The following is a 24,691-nucleotide window of genomic DNA, read 5'->3' as shown; positions in this document are numbered from 1 at the left end:
TTCCAGAGTTTCAGTGGGGTGTGGACATCAATTTAAGCTTGGCGGAATGACTGTTTTTTTCTCTAATGCCAGCTTGTCCTTGTGCAGAATGCTCAAGAAAGTTCCTGCTATTCAGTAATAGCTACTCATTCCTGAAATGAAACATAGCATATGAGAGAGGTTGTTTTTGGCGTTCTTTTAATTTCATTTTACTGTTCAGCATATTATGTCCAGCACTTGAAGATCTGCTTTTTGAATACTCATGTTTCTGAACACTTTTGATAGGTATTCTCACTGCAGAGAAGTCTTTACATGTCACTGTCAATTATTCAATATGATTGAGGAGTGCAGGAAGAATTACCAGACTATTGAAAACTCATTTTAGCAGGGTTTATTCTTTTTCCTGAAAATTAGAAGAAATACATTTAAAACTCCTACATGAAAAATCATGTTGAGTTGGAAAAGATGCTATCAGGTATTTAGCAAAAAGACCCCATGAATTTGATCAAGGTCAAGTGGTGAGATCTTCACCCTATTACTCAGTTGCTATAATGATTTACTGAAAATTATATTGAGCTATGCAGTTGACACTGGGAATGAATTAGAGGGATTTTTCTTTCCTTTTTTACCTCAATTTATCCAATCTAAATTGCTTCAGTTGCTGTGTTGCTAGGTTTCTATGTGCAGTGCTGTTGCCCTGAAAGCAGGGCTTAATGCAAAGTTATAGAATCATAGAACCCTATAAGAGAGGATACTGTGCCAGGATACATATATCTTATCTGTGTCTTTGCTGGCGACTTGAAGGTGTTATCCATGTATAAAATAAAATCAGTATGTTTTACTGGTCCCTTAATATTTCAGTAACTCTCAGTAATAAAACTGTTTTAAGTTTGTTTTTTTTTTTCCCTCTTAGAACAAAAGCCTCAAAACCAAGCTCTTATCAGGAAACAAGCTTTGTGGTATTCATGCAGAAGAGGTAAGTAAGGTTCTTCTATATTCTAAATCTAACATACTCAAAAGAAGTTTGCATCAAAGTCTTTTGTATTGAAGTACTAGTATAGATTATATATTCTGTATGTATGGTGAGCTCTTAGTTAATTTCTGCGACTTCACTAGACGAAACTGAAATGTGTTAGCAAGCTGCAAACTCAAGTTTTAGACAAATAAAATAATGTTTGGGGATGCTAATGAAAAGTATATATAGCTCTGTAGATGTATATTATACACCTATAACACATATAAACCTGATTTCCTTTCCATGCTCTCCATGCCTAGACTAAGACAGGAAAAGCTAAATGTCTTTTGAAATTAATGAAGAGACAGGAAAGATTTAGTATTATAGATTCCTATAATGTTTCATTACTTCAAGGAAAAAGGGTCACTGTATGAAAAAGAGGGAAAGAAATTTTCTCTCTACTGAGGAGCAAGCTAGTAAAGACAGTTTATGATACAAAAGCCCTTTTTTCCTAATACATAAATCCACCAGTGAGTGCATTCATGCAAGCAGTGCCTTTAGCTATTTAACTTTTCATGAAAGAGGATATTACTATATACGAACCTGGTTTACTCATTTACATTACTTTAGTCATGGTTTTTGCATCTGTAATTTCTGTGAAAGTCATTGCACCTTGCTGGAATGAAACACAAATGTAACACTTTGCTTCTTGGGTAAAATGTTCATAATGATGCTTGAACATGTTTTCTGCATTAAAGACTCTACATTTTAACTCAGAGGTCAATGCTATGAGGTCAAAGTAGTGATTTCTAGTTATATTAGCTATTTGGCCTAACTGAATATCTGCAACCACGGTTACTTAGCAATCCTCAATAGTAGGAAATAACAAGGTTTTGGGGTATTTTTTTGTAGCTCCTCAAAATCGATGTTGTCTTCCTATCCCACCACTGTTGCTTTCAAACACGCCACAGTATATGAATACAAACATTCTTCTTTCGCTTGTTTGCTTCTTTAAAAATTGGCAGTGTGTGCAACATAGCTTTCTGTTTATCCCTTTTTTTCAAGTTTGTTTTTCCTAGTTGCATAATGTCTTCAGTGCTTGGTGATTAACTTGAAGATCTTTTCCCTGATTATGTCTCTAATATTTGCTGCATAAATGTTGTCAAATCTAAGGGCAAAGCCTCAAATTAAATTTATTGTACTGTGACAAGTCTGTCTGTTGGAGAATTTCAGCAAAATAAACCTAAACTAACAATCGGGGCAGTGGATTGTGAGTGTATTTTAAACTTTCAGAATCTCACGTTATGAATCATCCTAGCAAATTTGTGGCTTTTAAGCAGGTTAGTGCCATTAGAACCAGCAAAGATGCTGCAGGAGCATCCTTCTCTTGTTGTTTTGCCAGTTAGATGCTGTCAGCCAGAGAAGCACAGCGTACTTTCTGCCATTTAATTAAGTTGTATAGTCACCATGTATAACAACTGTGTGAAAACAGTATCCTTCTAGTTATTAGATCAAATAGCCTTCATGGATAGATTTGCCTACCAGGAAGCTCTTGCTTTGTTCTGCTCTCTGGGGCTTCATGCAGACAGTTGTAATGAGTCCTGTGATTCATTTTTGTCCAGTTGCATAGATGGGAGCATGCTTGTGTTCCTGCACCATTGCCAGGGCTGGGTTTGCTTCTCTGAGAATTCAGAGCCCTGGAGAGGGTGGTAAAACCTCAGGCTTCCCAGAACACAGAAGGGGGTATGTTCTAGGAAATGCTCCTACATGCTTTGGTTTAAAGTTTGCTATCCCCCAGTTTTTTATGAGGACCTTATCCCACTGACTGCACTAAAAGGTGTAATTTTTCTGCGTCCTCTCCCAGGAAATGCAGAAAACACCTAAACCAACTAAATTTTATCACAAAGAATGGTAGGTCATATACTTGCTTTTGAGTCACTTAAATTACACACTAAATACATTTAGCTCTGTAACTCTTAATTTCATCACAGATTTGTGATTGAGCAAATGAGTGATACCTTAATTGTAACTGTTAGATCCCACTATAGTCACCATAGAACAGCCATTAGGCTGTGTCACAGAAACTGTATATTTTCTTAAGCACAACTTGTAGAAGAATTTAAGTTGGTTAATTTTTTCTCAGTGGTCTGTGTGGATGTGGAATATATTCCATAGGTCTGCTGGTCATATGGTCTAGGTCCAGGCCAGAGGACCATTCTAGTTGCACTCTAGATGAATTCTAGATGGTTCTGTAGATGAAATAACAGCAAATATAGTCACAGAAGAAAGAATTGAACTGAGCTTATCTTGGCTATTTGTTTCAGATCTTGCGGAATGTGATAACCCATTTGGCATTCCTCCTTAACTGCTTGAAGTGGGTTCTAAAATTTTACCTTTAAATTCATTCATCCATCCCAGAAGTCTGTCACTGAATTTGGCTGCACCAGTTGGAAAGACATAATATCTTCCCAAAAGCTCCAGTTTGTTTATGAAAGATATTCTATCTTCTGTAATATATTATGTTTATGGATCTGCTGTTTCTCTAAGTGGACTTCTAATCCATTTCAAGGAGCTCTAAATATTTGGCATTAATTAATAGATGTACTGAATATTAGTTGAGACTCTGGATTTTGTTTAAAAAAAGTAATATTACTTTGGCAGGATTTGTAGATCAAGGGTGAAATAAAGCTCCTTGGATAGTTTGGTGCAATATAAAAAAGCCCCATTTCTATGTTGTTGTGTATAAATAAATAAAAGAATGTATAAATCATTACTTTAAATTATTTAAGTATAAATGTGACAGTATTTAAAATAGTATCATCCTAAACTGATATAAATCAGCATAACTGTGCCTGTTTTGGAGCACAGGGTCACAAACTGAGAGCCTAGTTCTTTTTGGATACCACATGGAAATTCCTGGTCATTACAAAGAATATGTTTAATGCTATGGTACCTTTTTCCCTCTTGGAAAAAGATGATTGTTTACTTCGAAGGTGATGTCTTCAGTTATGTTTCATGGAAAGTATTAATAACATGTTGAAAATGTGTAATCCACATAGCTATTCACATTAATATTATCTCATGTATGTGCTTCAGGTGAGTGTCCTTTGACATTTCTCTTGGCACTTTTGCCTGGTTTAGACCTGCTACCCTGGAAAAGCAGCTGACATTGGTTTTGGTTATTTTTCTGCATTTTAAAGCTGATCTAGTTTCTGCTGTCTTCAGAACTTGCTACCTTTTTTTTCTGACTTTAAAAGTAAGTATCTAAAAAAACCCCAAACCCCAACAACCTGATTTTAATTCCTCATTTTCAGTCAAAAAAGATCCAAGCCCAGCTGAAAGAGCTTCGTTATGGGAAAAAGGATTTGATTTTTAAGGTAAGTTTTATTTCTCTATACTTAGCTAAGGTGTTAGAGTTACTATAGTGTTGAAGTAATCTAGGAGTATAATAGCTGCCTTTATTACTGTAGTTGTAAGGAATCATTTCCTTCTCACCACACAGAAAAGAGCTCAAAGCACCAAAACCAGACATAATATCATCATGCAGTTTCAGAAATGTCCTGTATTCTTATTTCTCTTTTCCTCTTTTTTCTTTTTTTTCTTTCTTTTTTTTTTTATTTCACAAACCACTATAAGAGGGACAGTGCTTTTTATTATATTGCTTTCTGCGGCAAAAAGAGAAGGTCCAAAGCCTAAATCCTTGTCTGGTGTCTTAGTTTTTAAATAGAGAAATGCCGTGGCAAGTATTTAATTTATGATTAGCTGTATTTACATACTCACATAAAGCAATGCTCCAGTTTCCTGCTGGTAACCAAAAGGTATTTCCCTATTCTATATATTCTGTAACATGTTTCTCAACTTTCTAGCTGAACAATAGTGTATTTTAGAGATGGTTCTTTTATTTTCTTTGATTGGCAGTCCTCCATGGCACTGACAAAAAAAAGGGGTAGGGGGGTACATGACAAAACATACACTGCTGAAGCGCAGCAAATTCTTGTTAACCCAGGGAGAAGTTAATCCCTGTTAAAGAAGGAGAGAGATTAAGGTCACCTGACTGGAGACTGCTAATTGAGCAGTGCTTTTATTCCTGGCATAAAGGATGAAGATAAGTAGTCATCTTCAAAGTGACTAGAGATAGAATTACTTGCAAAGTAATTCAGCTCAATATGAGGTCCAAATTGCCTTCTGTAAGTGTTTAACTCTCTCTACTGTCACTCTATTGTGTGCATAGTGCTGTGAAGTTGAAACACCATAGCTCATTTAAAAAACACAGTGTGATTTGTGTAACTTTTTTTTTCTTGCAGAGGTTGATTCCAAGGTTTGTCAGGAACATTTATTTCTGGTCATCATAAGGCCCAAACCAGGGGGATAGATGTAGAGATAAAAACTAGGCATATTATGTACCTGGACAGTTACATTTTAATACCAACTAGCATTAACAAAAATAATATATTTTTCTTCAGGCTCAGTTTAGGTGTATTTGAGAGTTTGAGCAGAGCAAAGGGTTCTAATTTCTAATCTTGCCTGGGTGTGAAAGCTTGTTTTCTTTAGCTGAAGCAGGATTGTTCAGTACTGGTATCTACTTGTTTTCATTATGTTAATATGCAGTGACAAAATTAATCAGAATTATGCTGGGTTGTGTAGTAATGCTTAGCAAGGGAGGACACTTGGTAAGTGCTGCCCACCTGAAAACAACTTAGAGAAGAGGAGAAGGATGACAGGAGCACAAAGAAGTGAACAAATAAGTGGGAAAGGCTGTCTGGCAAGTTGCTAGCATGCATATGCAAATACCTGAAAGATCTGTTGACCGTATTCAATTCTATATGATATTGACTGCCTGATTTGCTAATTCGATACATCACTTATTGTAGCCAAAAATATTTTTTCTGTGTTGATCTTTTTCCTGACTAAGGGAGGATTTATGCAGAAAAGGGAACAGCAAGCTTATTCTAGCCTCCTAAATAATCGTGAAAGATACGGGAAAGGGGAGATGAAGGGAGATTGAGTGTGCTTATTTGTGTGTGTGTGCCTGTCTTAGGACCTGAAACACCAGGGTGGAAGCCATTTGGTAGAGGGTGGAAAGCTTTTTAAATACCTGTCTGATCAGAAAGGGATTGCTAGGTTTGGACAAGAACAGGTGGTGTTGCATTTCTAGTTGTTTTGATACTAGAAACTAAATGGATTTCATCTTGTCCTTTCTGTTGAAGCTGTTTTGTGAAGCTCTGATTCTTTATGATAAAAGATCAAAACAGGGGATGGATAGCCTTCTGCCAGCACAATATGTGGTAATCTCGTGGTTGCTAGTTTCTTTGAGGTTGCAGGACTTCTACCATTTCCACCTTTCCACCACACTCCCACCCCATTAAACTTGGCGTTTTCTGTGTGCCTTACTGAGGACTTCAGGGAATTCTGTTCTTTGTATAGTTTTGCATATTGCAAGCTTTTCATAGCACTTCACCAGAACAATGTAACTTCAGGCTATTAGATTTTCAAATGACATGAGGGAAAGTTTCAGTCCATGTCCATTAAACTGCTGCTTTCTGTGGTGGAATTAATTGTGCAGATAGATTTGAAGTAATTCGGGAGGGGCAGTTTGCTTTCTGTTTTGCATAAGCAACACTGAGAAACTAATTCTTAAATTCTGGTAACTGTTATTGTCAATGACTCCGTACTGACTAGACCTCTGGCCATTAAGTGGGAGAGGAAGAGGAGGGGGTGGTAAAGACAGCTTTCTCCTTTAATACTCTAATGAATTGGTAAATTATATTTACTTTTAACATGTGTGACAGTTACTTAACAAAATTGTAGTAAATATAACATGAGCTAATCATACTTAGTTACTCTTTCAATGTAATCTACCTGATAAATTATGTGCATATGTATATTTATATTTTTATACCTGTATGTGATATAATGCCATAGGACAGATAAACAGTGAGAGTCACAGAAATTACCTAATGTGCTCAAGGCTGTAGAAGCTGTCAGTACCTCTGCTGGGGCTAGAATTGGAGCTCCTGTCTCATTGTCAATGTTCAGTGCCTTAAAATGTGCAACCTAGTATCCTAAAAGAGTTAACAGTTGAAATTTGAGAAATTTTCAATACAGAGAAAATTAAGGAAAGAGTAATAAAAATTTTCACTTAAGCATCTTAGTTTAATATTTGCCTTTACGAGTTCTGATTGAACCTACTCTTAATTGCAGTCATTTTAGTGTGGTCCTAAAACCCGGATTGAGTGAAGTACCCTTAAGTTTAAATGCTGTGCTAAAGTGAGATCTATGTTTGTTTCAGGCATTTGTAATCACTTATTTTAAAATTGCTTCTCCTTTATTGATTGTCTTCCCATCATTCAGCTGTACTGTCCTAGAAGAAGTCAAAAGTTATATTAAATTAGGAAAGAATTAAAAATAATTTCTGGGGTTTTGCTCATTCAAATATTTAATGAACTGTGTGTCTGACTGGAATATGCAGTGAAGAAAAATTAATCTATCAACAATTTATTCAATTCACTATCAGTTTATACAAGTAACTTGTATTTGTGAAATAGTTCTTTTAAATGGTGAGAGCAGTCCACTGCTATGGCTTGAGTATACCTTTGTCTACTTTTTGGTGATGAATTTCTAAGGGTTCTACTTCAGAGTTTTAGAAGTGTCGATTTAATCTACTGCTTCTGTTTTCACTTTTTGTCATTTAAATTCTGAGGCAAACATAAGATAAACAGCACTAAAAACAAAATTTTAAATGTGAGCAATATCTAGCCTACCAATGTGCTTAATATTTGTTCCATAGTAAAATTTAAACTGAAATAAGAAAGTAAATAGCATCTGCTTTGCAACCAAGATATGTATATATAAATACATGAATATATATATTTTATATATATATACACACACATATATATATAATAAGTACATGGTCTTACCATAAGTGTGATGGTTTATAACTAGGTACACTCCTCTGAATTGCAAACCAAGTTTCCTCCAGTTGGGTACACAAACTGGCTGGTTTCTGAAGCATAGCTGTCAAGGGAGATACTGACAGTGACTTACACTGCTGTATGTGTCCCTGGGGGATCTTCTAGGCTTCTCCCCATGTTTAGGGACACCAGTTGCCCAGGTTATAGCATACATCTAGAGGGTGTCTGGAAAGCTCAAAGCAGGGCTGGGAGATGGGTGGCATCAAGAAGCAGCACAGATGCTCAGATAGAGAAGGAAAGAAGGCAGGAGGGAGGATAATGGGGGTGACTGGAATAGAGGAACAGGCATGGGAAGAGTGAAAAACCTTCCTCCCAACACTTGACAGCCTCTCCTCACAGTGGTCTAGCTTGTTTCCATGGTGGTACACTTGAATTTGCATGTTTCCATGGAGTGCAATATCACAAATTAAGAGCAGATTGTTATTTGCCTTCATTTCTCTTTTATGCTTGTAAGTAGTGCTTCAGTTACTGAGCCCTCAATTCCTCTGAAGGACTAAGCAGAAGCATGTCAACACCTCAAATTTAGCCTTATACCTGCTTACACAGACTGATATAAGAAAGAGAAGACAGATTAAAATTAATCTTTTTTCTTTTTTGTTTCAAGGACTTGTTTGAAGAAAGTATTTCTGACTGGGAAACATGTTAATTGACTTTATATGTAAGAGGCAAAGCATATTCTTTATTGTGAGGGTGGTGAGATACTGGAATGGGTTGCCCAAGGAAGTTGTGAATGCTCCATCCCTTGCAGTGTTCAAGGCCAGGTTGGACAGAGCCTTGGGTGACATGATTTAGTGTGAGGTGTCCCTGCCCATGGCAGTGGGGTTGGAACTGGATGATCTTAAGGTCCTTTCTAACCTAACTGATCTATGATTCTATGATGTTTTGAAGACTTAACCTAGCTAAACTGACATTTATAGCCAAAAACACTTTACAGCAGAGTAAAAAAAAACAAACAAAAAAAAAGCAAATCTGTGTGAAATTGTTTTCCCATCATACTGGCTGGATCTGGTAAATATTTATATTATACCATTCCTGCCTCCAAAGTCAAGTTGATGCTACAGGAATTACGTTCTGCAGCAAACCTATTTCCTGGAGCTGCAAAGTATTTATTTCTGTAACACAGACTTTGAGATTCTGCATTCTCTAACAAGAAAGGGGTGAAATGGTTCAAGAAAAAGAAACACAAAACCACCCCAGAAAAACACCAAAGGCCTTCCTTAGTAGAGAACTTGTGTTAAACTTGAACATTGTTGTCTGAGCTTGAAGTAATTGGATAAATGATTTTAGATTTCTGATAACCTTCTACAGAAGGGCTTTGTGTGCTTGCTCATGTTATGAAGATGAAAACGTTTTCAATACAGTTTCTATTTGTATACAGTTGGCACTCAGGCTTGACCCAAATCCAGCCATTTTGTAGATGTATGTTTACTTCACCCATGACTTCCACCTACTTGCATTAAAACTGTTATCAACTGCAGAATTCAGCGGCCTTTGTATGTTCAAAAAATGAGCCTGTTTAATGCATTTTAAAGGATTCTTCATTGTGTTCCAAGCACCATAAAACTCCTTTTTTGCTTGCAGAAGATTTTGTAAGAAAGCAACATTGTTTTCCCTAAACTTTATTTATACATTGATTTATTTATGACAAAAACAATGTTCTTATCTTTGCAGTTACATTTGCATTGTCCTGTAATGCTAAATGTAAATTCGGTAGCTCAGTGTTAAAAGGAGACAATAAGAGAAAACTGAGGGCAGCTTCCTGTGGGCCTTTCACACCAAATTCCCAGATAGAAGACTACAACTCATCTGCATTTCAGACATATGTCTCTACTGTAGTGTGCTTATTCATCCATTGTGTTTCCTCAGCATTGGGATCTTTTGTGACCTCCCTTGGGAATCTTGGCAGTGTTGCTTAGGAAAACCAAAACAAACTATTACAAAATATCAGTTACAAACATAACTGTAATGCAAAATAATAGAGATTTTTTTTTTTACTTTTTTTTTTCCCCCAGAGATCTTAAACCAGTGACTTTTTTAGTGATAAGAAGTTCTGTAAGCTACAGGCTGACCTCAGTATGTCATATAGCAACTGAATAGAATCTGGTTTGTTGGCTTGGTTGTTTGGGGTTTTTTTGTTACTAAACTTTTAATGTATAGCTTCTTTTCTTTTTTTTTTTTTTTGAAGAATAACTATCAAAGACTTCTCTAAATTTTCTGTTGATGTCAGAAATTACAACTGAATGAATAAAATAGCAAACTGAACCTCCTTTAGCTATATTTTTACTTATTTCATGATATTTTCTATTCGATAAAATCAATTGCATTGGTCTCCTGTGGCTTGTATATTATTCTTTGATTACTTTATTAGTCAAAAAAGAGTTTATTTTTCGTTGACCTTTTTTTTGAGTTTGTTTTTTCTAAAGGACTTTTCTTATAAAGGACGAAGATGAAATTAAAAGTGCCCACAATACAGAATCTGATAAGCAATGAATTGAAAAGTCTGAAAATATTCTTACAGACTTTTCCTTTTAAATACATAAATAAGGAGGTTACTTTGTATTTACTAAGATCAAAAATTCTTTGTTGCAATCCCATCACCGGTTCAGTTCTGGCAAAAGCTGGTTTTTAGGAGGCGATGGAAAACAAAAAGGATGTTCCATATTCTCTGATTCCGAGAAAAAGGTCAATTATATGCATGGCATTCTTTCACAATGCTTATCTAAGCTTTTTAGAAACTATCATCAGTTCAAACTTGATGTGTGTCTGCTGCTTTTGTCCCTTCTAGTCCTTTAGCCTCAGTAGTAGGAAATGTTTTGTTATATGTATAGAATCTTTCTTACTGAAATTGAAGCCACTCAGTTATTATGCTATCATAGACTCTGAGAGTAGCTTTTTATTTAAACCCCTTTAAAGCCGTACTTTGCATATTTTGAGATTATTACCCCGTGTCTCTCACAGTGTGTACTTTTTTAGTTTATCATATGTAGATATTTGTATTTTAGTCTTGCTTCTCAGTACATGTTTGCATACTATTAACGCCTCATGTTAGTCACATCTGAATTTGTTTTCTTTGTTTTCAGTCCATTTGCAATGCCCTAAAATCACTCAAGTCCAACTGGACATTTCATTCATGCTGAGCAGAGCAGAAGGATTTTTATAGTCTGTACCCACAGAGTTATTTGCCTTTTCTATGACACATTCAGTGGTGATGTCATCTTGAGTCAGTCATCCCTACTGTTCTATAGTCTGTATTTGTTTTTATTGATTATTCCTGTCTGTATTTAGCATCTTACATTTGTCTTTAGTGAATGTCATCCTGTTTTTTTCCAGTTTGTCAGGATAAATTTAAATAAGTCCTATCTTCTGTGACACACAGAGTTCTGGATCGATGCCACCAGAATATTTAATGAGTATACATTTAGTTTGCTGTTGCGTTCATGGATGGTACATATACCAAATAAAACTCCCCTAGAGAAGTACCCTGATTATTCTTTTCAGCATGTTTGAAAAATGAATGTTTTACTAATGGATCTATAAGTCATGACATCGTCAATTTCTCGCTTTTTGAAGATGGGTATCATACCTATTCTTTTCCAGTCTTCAGATTCTTCATCTACTCTACTGAGTCTGTAAGGAACTTTCATCTTAGAGCCAAATACCACTTCATAAAGCAATAAAAGTGATGATGCACAACCATGACGAACAGAAAACAATCAAGTGAAAACTCTTATCAGTCTGTAGTTGGACAGAGTTGTATTAGACAGAAAATAATCTTTTGTCTAAGACAATTTGTTTAAAAGTTTAGGACTACATGGGAAAAAAAACCCCAAAACCCAAACAAAACAAACATGTTCTGTGTACCATGGCATTTAAATTTGGCTGAAAATGGGTGGAGATGGTAGTGAAAATACATTCTGTATCAACTCACTAAAACCCACCACTATATAATACTTTCATAAGTTATCTGAAAGATGGGATCGAGTGTATCCTAATGAAGTTTGCTGACAATACCAAACTAAGCGTGGAAGTGGACATTTTGGAGGGGAGAGCCACCCTGAAGGAATGTCTGGATAATCTGGAAGAGTGGGCTGACAAGAAGCTCACGAAGTTCAACAAGAACAAGAATAAGGTTTTGCACCTGGCAAAATACAATCCAGAAGTGCAGCACAGGCTGGGATGTACCTGGCTGCGGAGCTGCTCTCTGGAAAGGGGCCTGGGAGGCCTGGTGCATAAGTTTGATAAGAGTCCTTACCAACCTGGTGTTCTAGGATTCTATGAAATATATCATTCAAGGAATTTGCCCACACCTTGGGAGATGGCCTTGGTAGTACTATTTTGAGTAATTATTTCAAATTATGATTTGTTCCCTTCTAGTGAAGGTGACAGCATCATGGCTGCAAGTATTGTAAAATGCTTTTCTTCATCTTTAGTTCAGGGGTGACCATCTTTGTGCTAGCAATACTAAACATTTGTGAGTAATTGTTGCAGTCATTTGGTGGTTAAACATGTAGATCAGGTTGTCTACAAGCCCAGAACTTAGAGAGTGGTTTACATTTCATGCTCTGATTCTGTTTATGTACATTGGTTTGTGCAAAGCCAGATAGAAAGATTGATGACCTTTTTCTTTCAAAGCATTTTCAATACGAGGTAATTACAAAATCAATCAAGTTATATGTTTAATAGCTCCTCCACAGAAGTTGCTGTATCTAGTGATATATGAGAGCCAGGAGCATGTTGTTAGGGAAAGTTGAATTTTCACGTTGCAGTGTGATAATATACAGCTATTACTTTAACTTCCTCGAAAATACACGTTTTCTTCAAGGGATATTCTTGTTTTTTGAAAGTCATTAGGAGGGCAGGGAGAAACTAAGTGTTTTCCTCAAAGCAATTGCATTTGATGGCTGAGGGAATAGAAGTATAGTGTAGATTTTGTTCATATTTGAAGTTGTGGTTATGTGAAATTATTCTACTTATCTGTGGATTTCTGGAATGTGATAACTTCACAGAAGTCAATTTCTGCTCTTTTGAGAATAATGGGATTGCATATAAACTTTGTGCCAGGTTTGGGGTATTTTGCTGATGAATCTGGCAGGCTGTTTCCCGAGGTTGATGACTGATGGACCCAGCTGTGCAGAATTTTATGGGTTGATATATCATGAGTAAAAACTGATGTTTTTGACCTCTAGGATAAGAGATTGTGGAATCTTCCTTTTGAGGTATTTCTGTTTTGTCATATAAGGAGCGTTGAACTTAGTCTTCATGGTTTAGGATCCCTATAACTCTTATTAGATATTGTAGTTCAGTCTTAGAAACTGCTAGGAGCTTTTTTTCCATTCCAAATGAGGTGGTTTATGATACTTTTTATTTTCTAATGATGTTGTTGTTAATTTTTCACTTGGAGATATTTTTTCCTTGATCAAGTCAGTGTGTTTGCACATTTTAGATATGTGGTTGTTTGTTGTCCACTGGGTGTATGATTTTGGGTTTTGGGTTATTATATTAATAATTTGTGATTACATCTGGCTACTTACTGGAAGTAGAAAAATGTTCTAAAACAGGATATTATTGAGTTATTTTTCTTAGTAGAAGACGAGGCCCTTGGGAGAGACAGGAAATTGAGACTTGTTTAGTTGATTTTTGTAAAATATGTTAGGGCTGTTGCATAAATATCTGTAGAGGATATATGGGTAGTAAGAGATGCCATGATTACTTTTCAGATACCTATCTTGTTGCAATAACATAGTTAGGATAGGGACCATTTTTTCATCTTCTGGTATGTGGTCTGTTGTCACTATATTGTGAGTACTTCTTGTTTTCATGAAGCCCAAGATTATTATTTTTAATTTTATTTCTTTAGTAGTAGGTATTTTTTTATTTTCCTCTGAAGGCTGAAATAGTGTGATTTCACAGCCTTGACAAAAAGTGTATGTAGGAAACCTTATCTAGGTTATCTGTGTTTTGCTTAGGAAGTAGATGTTACTGGCATCTTTCTCCTCATGCATATTTTCACTTCAAATGCTGCATATTAGCATTTTGAATGTTGTTACTATGATATAATCATTCCTGATATGTTAGTGCTTGCACATTATGCTAGCAATGCAGGAGGAACCTAAAGATCTAGATAAAATTGGCTGCTGAAAAATACAGGGTATTAGCAGACGGGGGATTTTTTTTTTTAATTTGAAGAAAGTGGAAGGGTGTCCTCATAGGTATTTCCCAGTAAGGACATAAATTACATAATAACATAATGAATTTATATCCTTACTGAAACAAAATCTCCCTCTACTGTCCTATTTTTTGAATGGTTTCATGCAGTTTTTGAAATCACAGACTTGTGAAATATGAAGATGATTTAAGTACTTAATAACTCAGGTCTATTAGTTTATTGACAGTGCATATTTTACAACACAGTTGTGAACATGAAAAATGAGTGTAACTTTTTTAATGAACTGAAAAATCCAGGTTTGAAAGTTTCTATATGGTCCTGAGAATCTGGCCTTAAGGACTTGGACTTGCATTAGACTGTGATGTAATCTTAAATAGCTATGTCTAAGTCACTGTGAGACAAGGTTACTTAAGTGTACTGGCAGCAGCTCCACATTTAACCAGTACAGCTGCTCAATCAACTTACAGATCTGGTCCAGCTCCCACTGAAAAATGAGGAGAGGTTTATTACTGATATCAAATTGGAATTGATTTAGACTTTGGCTGACATTTTCCAAATGTTTTCATTATAATAATGATTTTGTCTGTGCCTGGTAAGATCGAAAAGTTTAGAAATTTTGTGATATAAAATATTGTCAAATTACAAACTGCCCAAAGATCAAGGAAAAAAATTGGATGGTGGGAAAGATATACACCGTTGAACGGTTAGGGTTGGAAAGGACTTTAAGATCATCTAGTTCCAGCCCCCAATCTGAAGCTGAAAGATGAGTCAAAGCCTTGTCTTGTGTAAACATGTAGCAGGAAAACCATATGTGAACTAATCTTCTCCCAAAAAGAGAAAGTAAATGTTTTCTGTGCATTACTGGTGGAAATGTGGAAAGTTCTGGCATGCCTAATATGAATTTTGAAATGCTTACCCCTCAGTGTTTGTTCTGTTACTGCCAAAATAAGACAATTGTTTAAAGAGGACTGACTTACAAAAGAGAGAGTAGCAGGTATCTGTAATCAATCGTGTGGATTAGTTTTCCATTGGAAATGACAAGTGGTGCTATACAAGCAAAGGTGTTCTGGCCTGATCAGAAGGCAGAGAAATCCCCTACAGGAGATAAACAGGCAGCCCAGGCTCAAAGGTCAGTGAGGTGGTTCTTCATGCACATCTTTATAACACGTTTCTGCAGAGAAAACAGTTATTTTCCTTTAGTTAGAGGTCTAGAACTTAATCAAAACCCTAGCAAACTGCCAGTTCATTGCTTTCATTGGAATGGGTTCTGTGTGAAGGAAATGCATGAGGGTTGGAGAAGGAAAAGTGACATTTGAGCTAATAAAAAAGCATATAGGTCTTATTTCGTTTTTTTAATGTACATCTAGAATAGTTACAAATGAGAGATAGAAGTATTGTGGTACTAATGAGCATTAAGAAAACGTACAAGCTGTGAGATTTGCAGAAATTATGTTTTTAACTGACTTTTCTTCTTGTTCTAAGTGCTTGAAATACTATGCAGATGTTGCCAAATGTCTGGATTTCTCTGCACATCTGATTAAATGGAATAGCTGCCATAAAATGTTGTTTTCAGTTACATTTAACACCCTAAACACTGCAATTTAGAAGCACAAGTCTCTGTTTCTCTAAGATACAAATAACACAGAATAAGCACAGTGGAATTGTGTTTACTAGATAATTTATTCCAGTTTCCAGTTAAGTGTTTTCCAATTTCAAAAGTTGTTGAGTAAATTTTAATTTTTTTTTCTTAAACATTTTTTTTAAGGCTTGTGTAGGGAAAAAATGGAGTTTGCAATATCCAATCTATTTAACATGTGATTAAATATCACTTAGTCAATCATGCAATCACAGACTGGTTTGGTTTGGAAGGTTCCTTAAATCTCATCTAGTTCCAGCTCCCGGCTATAGGCAGGGACGCCTTCCACTAGACGAGTTTGCTCCAATCCCCATTCAACCTGGCCTTGAACACTGCCAGGGATGAGGCATTATTCTGCAGTTTTGGGACTAAGATGTTAATAAATATTGCTATTTTCAAGTGAGTGGTTCATAAAAAAATACATTTTTAATGCTAGGATTTTATTCTTACTTGATGTCAGGTGGATTGATATCACTGACCTATTGGCTCAGTAATCTGTGAAATAAAATAAATATTCATGAAAGTTCAAGTCCATCAAAATACAACAGTGTTACCAAAAATAAGAATAAGGCTTGATAAATGATGCAATCAGAAATACTTTATTAATACATATGAACCTGTCCTTTGGAAGAATACCTTTTCGGCATAAACTGAATGTGAGCAATGTTATTGCAATATCTTAATTCTTTATAATAGCAGACATAAATTAAAGACTTTTCTTCCAGCTTGATTTTATTATGGCTGCAGTTTCATTGAATACAATTTATTATATAGCACTAGACTTTCCCCTGCAAGGAAAGAAGCAGGAGTCCCCTAGAACTACCATTAGCTGCTTTCTGTTAGCTACTCAGTTTTCAGTGGTACTAATTTGTGTAAGTGTGCTGTAAAAACAGTTTAATAAATAGCAATGACTAAAATGATGATGTGAGAAATTACTTGGTCTAGTTCCAGTACCCAGTGAAAACTGTCTCTGCATCAGAAAGAGCCAAGCTTAATGTTTATTTTGACCATATTTATTGGAACCATGTCTATTGTTAGTGTATTATGTCCTATATTTAGTAATAAATGCAAATATTACTGAACTCTAGAAAGATTCGTTTATGTTAGGAAGTTTTTCTCTAATGAGCCAGTGGTAAGTCCAGTTAAATGTTGCAAATTCTAATGAAATGGAAGGATTCTTTCTGCACTGGATGGTCAGTAGCCAGACCGAGGAACCAAGCCAGTGTTCTGTGTGCGGGGAGTGTGTGTTAGTGACTGATATCAGGTGTATGTTAGTGACTGATTTCAGGTGTAAGAAATGTGATGCAGTGGAAATTAGGGGCACTCACAAGAGACTTCTCTGCACTTGAGTAAGCAGTTGACTTCTGCTTTGAAGCAAGATTGCCTAATCGTACATGGTTTTGACTAATGAAACTGGCTGATCTGATAAATCTGCAGATAAAACGCCTAATCCTGTTTTAAAATGTGACTAAGTAGTTTAAATGAGCAGGGAACTGAAAATTCCAGGCTCTTGTTATTTTATCAGCCAGTACAGCCTGTGCCTAATGCAATCAATGTTGCTTGAGGTATCTCCTGACAACTACAGGCTTGCTTAGGGTAATACACATCACCTCTGGCCTATAATATGCTGGTCATTGCCTCAACACAGAGACAAAGTTTAACCATGTTTTGTAGGGTTTACCCTAAACAGCACTTATGTCATGTGGCTATACATTAAGCTAGGCTGCAGTCAGCAAGAGTACATGTGATCTCAAAAAGTCTGGTAAGAAAATCTGGCTGGGATGAACTTTGGTCAAAATTACAATGTGTTGCTCTTTAGCTGAGAAATTAGAACTTTATCCAATTATTCTATATACACAAAATATGTATTACCTAATCAGATTTTCTGAGAGAAATGAGAACTATTTAGTCCAACGTCTTCCTCTGTGATTACCTTCATAAACATGGAAAACAGCTAGTGGACTGTTTTTTGCAACTACAACAATGAAACAAACCTGTACCTTACTCCTTTTGGTTGCATAGTATGTGTTATTAACAACAGGGCTAAGAACCACAGGAATCTGGGAGCTCCTACTTCTCTAAATTGTAAAGTTTATGCAAAGACTGTATTTCCCTAAAGTCTGTTAGAGTGTACCTAGCTCTTAGGGAAGGCGAGAGGAAATAATAATTTTTATTTACTGAACATTGAAAAGCATTTTCTGAATGTCTGCACAGAGTACATTGTCTGTACATTGTAAAAAGCCAAATTTCTTTCTGAAGGACTAAGCAGGAAAATAATGTTATATCATATAAAAAGGCAACAGCACTTCTGCACAGGGTGCAGGCTGCTTGAACCAAAATGCTTTCTTCCAATGCAGTTGCATGACTGCATAACATTCTTCTGAATTTTCCTTTTATATCTCCAGGGAAGTAGATGGACGAACAACTCTGGAGTTCACCCCATGTATACCAGCAGATAGTAGCCTTTTATAAGGTGTCTACATTGATGAACTTTTGGGTGTTATATAATTTCTCTGTTTATGCTAAGTTACATTTATGCTAGCATCTCAATGTTGAAAACTAGAAAACAGTGGTTCAAATTGCAGACAGAAGTCAAATAAATTAACAATATAATAGAAATCGATTGAATACTTTTAATTTTCCATAAGGATGTTATGGCATATTTCTAAATACTCAGTGATATGGAATTACTTTTGCTGTTGACACTGAAATTAGACTGAATTTGAATTCACATAAATGGAGCAGACTTGAGCCCAGTTTCCACCTAAAAACTCATGTTTTTCTCAGGAAAAAAAAACAGTCCCATGAGGCCTGGTCTTTTTGCAAGCAATTCTGACCCAATTTATTTATATTACTAGTAAAATTTATATCCTTTCCTCTCTCACCAGCACTGCATGAAAAATTAAGGTGGGAAAAAAAAACATTATAGATTGCATCAGTTTTTTCCTCTTTATTCCCACAGGCACAACAGTTAACAGATCTGGAGCAAAAACTAGCAGTTGCAAAAGATGAACTGGAAAAGGCAGCCCTTGACAAAGTAAGAAGTTTACTGTAGTGTAAGCATGTTTATCAGCTGTGAATGTTCTGGTGTAATTTGACAAACATAAATCAAAGTCTTGCAATGATTTAGATGCATACTTGGTTGCAGGTACCTGGGAGTAATGTATTTGAAATAGTGGAACTAATTACAATGCATGGAGTTAAGTACTGCTGCAAAGTTATTTAAGAGGAGGGCGATCAAATTAGAAACATCCCAAAAACCCACAGCAAGCCAAATGATGCAATTCTTTCTGAAGTACACTAATGTCAATGTGTAACTGATATGATGTTTATTTAAGGTTTAGTTATAGTTCCAAGGAGAATGCAGTACAGAAATGGGTCAGTGTCTTATTTGGGGAGAAAATGCCACGCAATAAGGAAGCAGTTTATCAGAAAGGAAACCAACGTCAGTATGCTATCAAAGATTACTTTTTCTTTGTTTGGCTTCCTGGTATTTTCAGTTTCCATTAGATATCTAAGGAAAAGCATGCCTCTTGCACTAAAAGCATTTTTCTTTCATCTTCCATATCATAATCACTGAGATCATCCTCTTGAGTTAGGGTTTGCATCTAGCATTACAAGATGTCATCTGCGTAAGCAATGCTCACACACAGCAGCATTATTCAAACCTGTGTGAGTCTGGTGCTATGTCATGTCACATGTTTCTTGTTAGCACACTGAACTGAACTGTGCCACATCTTAATTTAAAAATTAAGTATGTTCCTTCTTTGCTCGTCTAACACTCACAGGCATGGTACCTCACTAGGTCCAACACACCGTCTATGGCAACGGCAAGAGAGCAATGCTTGCCCTAAATATCCTCCAAATGCAGTTATTCATGATAACACAGGCAGTTGTGAAGGAGAAAGAAAAGAATATATGATATCAGGACCTTTTAATAAGACTGCTATTAAGGGATTCTGTCTGCAGATTGACTGACTGCAACTGACTTCTCTGAAAGAAGAAGAAAAAGAAACCTCTGTTTCTTTTCTATTAAAAACTATAGGATTTTAATTCAGTTATGGTTCTATAGTCTTACCAGAAGCCTGGCACCTTCTTCTTGTAAATCATAATGAAGTCAGTCTGTACACTGCATACATGCTGCAAAATAGCAAGCAGGAGTAGAAAAAACAGTGCAAGTGCAGGAAAAGTATAAAGTTCATGCCAGTGAGAATTATCAGACTGGAAATACACGTTTGACTAGTTCTAACTACAGAGCAATAACACCATTTAAGTCATAGGTACCTTTTTTTCCCTGGTTAAGAGCTTTTCTTTATGACCTGTGTACTGAAAAGAGACAGTCAATGGTCCATCCATGTCTTAAGTGGAAGGTGTGGGAGATGAGAGGATGAGAAATTATCTAGGGGAATATCTGGATGAGAGGACTATGGTTTCAAATCAGTGTGATTTGCAGGGAGCATGATAATCATACCATGCTGTATTGGCTGAGTCCACATCTTCAAGAAAAATCAGTCTTCTGCCTCTGCCAGTTTCATGTTTGAGGTTATTTTGATTTTGTTAGATGGTGATTTATGTTTTTCATGAAGTAACTTATTGAAAAAGTAGGGAAGAAGACATATTACAGAAATTAGTCAATTAGAAATTAAAAGACCCTGGCGATGGATAAAGTAATCCTTTCACTTTTCAACTGCCATTAGGTCAGAGACATATCAGTCTGACTTAAGGTTCATGCAGTTTAGTAAGTAATTTGTGCAAAATCTGATCTCTTTGATAATCCAGCATTCCTTCTTACTGCACACATCTTGAGGGAAAGTCATTCGCTTTTGTCTGTTTGTCAACAAAACAAACGTAATTCCATCTCCTGTTTCTTTGATTTTCCTTATTGTGCTGTTCATTAGGCTTCTTGTGGTTGTCTTTGATCCTACCATTGAAAATGTACCCTACTAACTGGTTTTGTTTGCTTATTTTTAAAGAAACCTTCAGTTTTTCCCAGTTAGGAGATACATTCTGTGGTCCCAGTTCAGGGTACATTTGTCTGATATAAAACATGGAATATTTGTCAGGTTCTAAAGAGTACTTGTTTAGCAAATAAACTAAAACAAGGTGATGTAAGCAAATGTCATTGCTTAGGATTTGTACAACTGTGAAATATTTTTATGTTGTATTTGTAATATTTCACATATGCAGTATGTAGTGTGGCATGTTCCTCATACCTGTATCTTCCATCAACTTTTGCCATGGTATACTTTGATTTATGAATCATCAAAAATTCTTTGAAAGTTAGTATGAATAGTTTATTTGCTCTACACTACAGTAGCATATGATGCTCATGGGGGAAGTCATCTTTGTTGGATTAAAATCAATCTTTATAACCTGTGGAAAAATACCAATTAGGATGAATGTTATAAACGAAATTCCATGCAAACCCTATGCCTTTGCAATACTTGGAAAAGTTTAATTCTTTGTAACTATTATATATAAAAGGCTGGGCAGTCTATGACTTTTTATAGATTATATTGTTTTCAGATAAAATAATGTTTAATAATTATTTGCAATAATCAATGTGAGTAAAATTGCATGGAGGAAGGGAAGAGTGCAGTGACTTATAAGGGAGTTTGAGGTGCAAGGCACAGTAACTTAACAGTATTAAAAAACCTGCTTTAAACAGCCTTAATTTGTTCCGTTAATAAGAAGCAGCAGCAGCTGCTTGTAAATGTTTGGTTTAATGCAAATAGAGAAAGCAAGCAATTCTGTTCATAATAATACATTTTAGAGAACTGATAATTTCTTCTTTTCCCCAGGAGTCGCAGCTGAAAGCTCTGAAGGAGACTGTGCAGCTTTGCCTGTCTTCTGTTCTGCACAGTCAGCCTTCCACTAGGAGTCTAATCCCTGCAAAACCAGCTGGGAAGCTAACCCCCGTTGGAAAGGGCTCAAAAGTTCCATTTCAAGTGACAAGCACCAAGGTAGAATTTCTGTCTTGTTCTTTTTTTAAACATCTTTGGAAGTTTGTCCTGTAAGAACATCAAACTGCAACTGAGGAGGATTTTAAATTCATTGAAAGATTAGGATGAATTTTGAGGATAATTCTAAATCTGTTTCTGATGTCACTAAACTTCATTTAAAACTTGGGAAACTAAAAGCTACTTTTTTTTGCTGAGGAACAAAATCCTGTCTATCACTTGCTAAATGGACTGTGTCTGCATAATAAGTCATAAGGAAGATGGATTTGCATCTAAAATAAGGGAGGATGATAATTCATAGGATTATTTACCTGTCAGGCACTGATAGTAAGTTTGTAGTAATACAGAAATAAGTGGTAAGATGTTTTTTCCATATTGTGGTTTCTTAGTGAAAAATACTGATACAGAAACAAAAAATAGTCTGGGAGACCCAAATCAAATTTGTCAAAAGGGATCTATATGATTGATAATAGGCCATAGGGAATATTCCAGTCATGCAAGTTGGGAAGGGCAGATTAGGAGAAAACATGGGGAAAAAAAAAGAAGATAAAAAAAAGATTATTAAAAATGTTTTGATTCAATAAGTTCAAGCATTTTAATACAGTCAAGACAAGCAGTAATTAACAGCTGTCCTGAGGGGTTGCCTTTTGCTTATGTATTCAACTGATTCAAAAGATGTAGAAGAAATCTGTGATTTCTTTAAATGGAAATTTCCTTTCAGTTAGAAATGAATCTATACAGAAGAATGGCTGAAGGATACTTCGGTGTCCTCCTTAAATTTCAGAACTCCTTCCTGAAATATAAATAGGCATTGCTAATTGAAAGCCAATTTTTTATATGGCAGCTGTTGATACTCACTGTTAGTACAGATGTTGAAACCAAAAATTAGCAATCTTTCTGTATGTAATTAAAGCTGAAATATAATTTCATAAAGCAGAGCAGAATTATAAAACTAGATCTCACATTATTACTCTTAAAATAGTAATGATTGTCTGTCCCTTAATAACTATTTTATAGGAAAAATCCTTCATTCCCAAGTTACAATCTCTGGAAACAAAGTACTCTTTTAATTAATAGCAACACATGGGGGCATTAGTGCTCACTTAGATTTAAGATAATTGGTTCTGGGTCCTTCAGGAGAGCAGATTCTTGTAGGTGGTGCAGAGTGAGCTTCACTCTGTGATCTCAGGAGCACAGTTTTCCTAATTGATGTGGCTGTAGAATTATCTGTCTTGTCTTAATAAGATTTCCTCATCATGTCGGAAGGGTTTGTGCATACATCATGAAAGTGTAGGTGTATTAGAGGGTAAGGCTGAGCAAGCCACTATACATGTGTTTAAGATTGTTATAGGGTAAGAGATTTTGAAGCATTTGAGGTCTCCTTGCTTTTACAGATATTACTGCAGTGAAGCAAAGGAAATGGGAATACAGTGTAGAGGTTAGAACTAGGGTTTTTTTATATTTGACTCATACACAGAATAATCCTCACATACATTTTGTATTTAGTGCTCCTATTTGGAAAATCTATCAGTATTTTGTGCTTCAGCATTTCGAGAACCAGCACTTAGTCCTCTGTGTTGAAAAGGGCTTGAACAAGTTATCTTGCCCCTTTAATAGACATTGCTCTGTGCTTGGCATATGCCATGAAAATGTCAGATAAAATAATGGTCTGCAGTCCTTTTCTTCCTCACATTGACACCTCATTATAATAAATCTGTGCATTATCTATGATTATAAAACCACTGAAATCTGCTACTGTGAAATAGGTTGTCAAAGGATCCTAGTCAGTTCAGAATTATACCATTTGCACTTGAGCTGTATTATAGAAGCTTTTTTTTTATGATGGCATCCACTGTTACGTATCTTTTCCTTGGCTTTCTGTTCTTTTTCCAACTAACCAACTCCTAATTACAGATGTATAGCTTGCTGTGTTTTTTAATTTATTATTATATTCACATACACATTTTGATATATCAAGCTAGTACTTTTAAGTGAATATAAATGTGTGTGATTGCTTAAATATGCATTTGTATGTAAAAATGGGAACTTGAGATGGGCAGCACTTACGAATCTTGCCGTGTCTGATAAGCAGCAGTTTCACTTTCAGCGAAGAAATCATTATTTGTCTGGTAAACTTACTTCAAAGATGTTCTCATTCAGGCTAAAAATTGCTTTCTGAAAATGCCAAACTTATTTTAAATCCATTGACGGGTGCATCATACAACGTATGATACCTGTATCACTTGGGGACAGTCATCTCTGGGATTGGAGTTCTTCCTGATTAAATAAAATATTTTTTTTAAAAAGCAGGTTATATATTTGTATTCATAATTGGTAACCATAATACCTGTATGCTCGTTAGAGTTATTTAACACAAGAACATGGTATAGAAAGGATAAGTAGGAAAACCAAGTGCCAAATCTCTTACGGAAGTTCATTTAAAAAATATTTTCTGGTAAGGTATTTTAGTATTTCTAGAGAATGTGATATAAAAAAGTATAAATCATGCTTAAAAAACATCAGTACAAATCTCCATGCATAGAAGTCCCTGAATTAGTGTAAAAAAAAGTTGCTGTTCTGGATATCTCAGTAATTTGGAAGAGTAGTCCGTAATGGGAAATTCTTACCTTTAAATCACAGAAAAACTTTCTTCAAAGTGGATCAAAAGCAGCATCAGTCTGAAGTGCATTTTGTGACATGTCTTAAATGAGTTAATATTTACACTGTACAAGAACATAAATAGAGAATTTAACATTTTCAGATCAAAACTATTTTACCTGTCATGTACCTGTCAGAACACCAACACTGGTGCTGAAAGCACTGATCATTCATTACAAAGGGATTTAGGGCCCTGTTCATACAAGGTCCATGATGCTAACAGTTGAACCTGAGCATAACCAGATGACTGATCATTAATCCTGAGCTATGAGGTCTTTAACTCTGTAGATAATTTACTGCTATTTTTATTACATAATTTCTCTTGCACTGTAATTTCTTAATAACCATTCTGTGTTCTGCCAG

The 24,691-nt window shown here is 35.7% G+C and overlaps 1 protein-coding gene across 2 annotated transcripts in view; it reads left to right on the top strand.

The window, feature by feature from the left end:
* The window catches only part of LUZP2 (leucine zipper protein 2), a 179,311-nt gene that overhangs the window by 116,315 nt on the left and 38,305 nt on the right, over positions 1-24,691 (top strand). The window contains exons 6-9 of one of the 2 annotated variants that reach the window (XM_034065546.1): positions 893-955; positions 4,249-4,311; positions 18,673-18,747; positions 21,512-21,673. In XM_034065546.1, coding sequence (XP_033921437.1) covers positions 893-955; positions 4,249-4,311; positions 18,673-18,747; positions 21,512-21,673 — 363 coding nt within the window. The remainder of the gene's footprint in view (positions 1-892; positions 956-4,248; positions 4,312-18,672; positions 18,748-21,511; positions 21,674-24,691) is intronic. The other variant, XM_034065547.1, reaches the window with a different exon arrangement.

This window comes from Melopsittacus undulatus, chromosome 8 (assembly GCF_012275295.1).
Source record: "Melopsittacus undulatus isolate bMelUnd1 chromosome 8, bMelUnd1.mat.Z, whole genome shotgun sequence".
Taxonomy (NCBI): Eukaryota; Metazoa; Chordata; class Aves; order Psittaciformes; family Psittaculidae; genus Melopsittacus; species Melopsittacus undulatus.
Note: the sequence above shows the minus strand (reverse complement) of the source record. Positions and strands in the feature narration are given on the sequence as shown.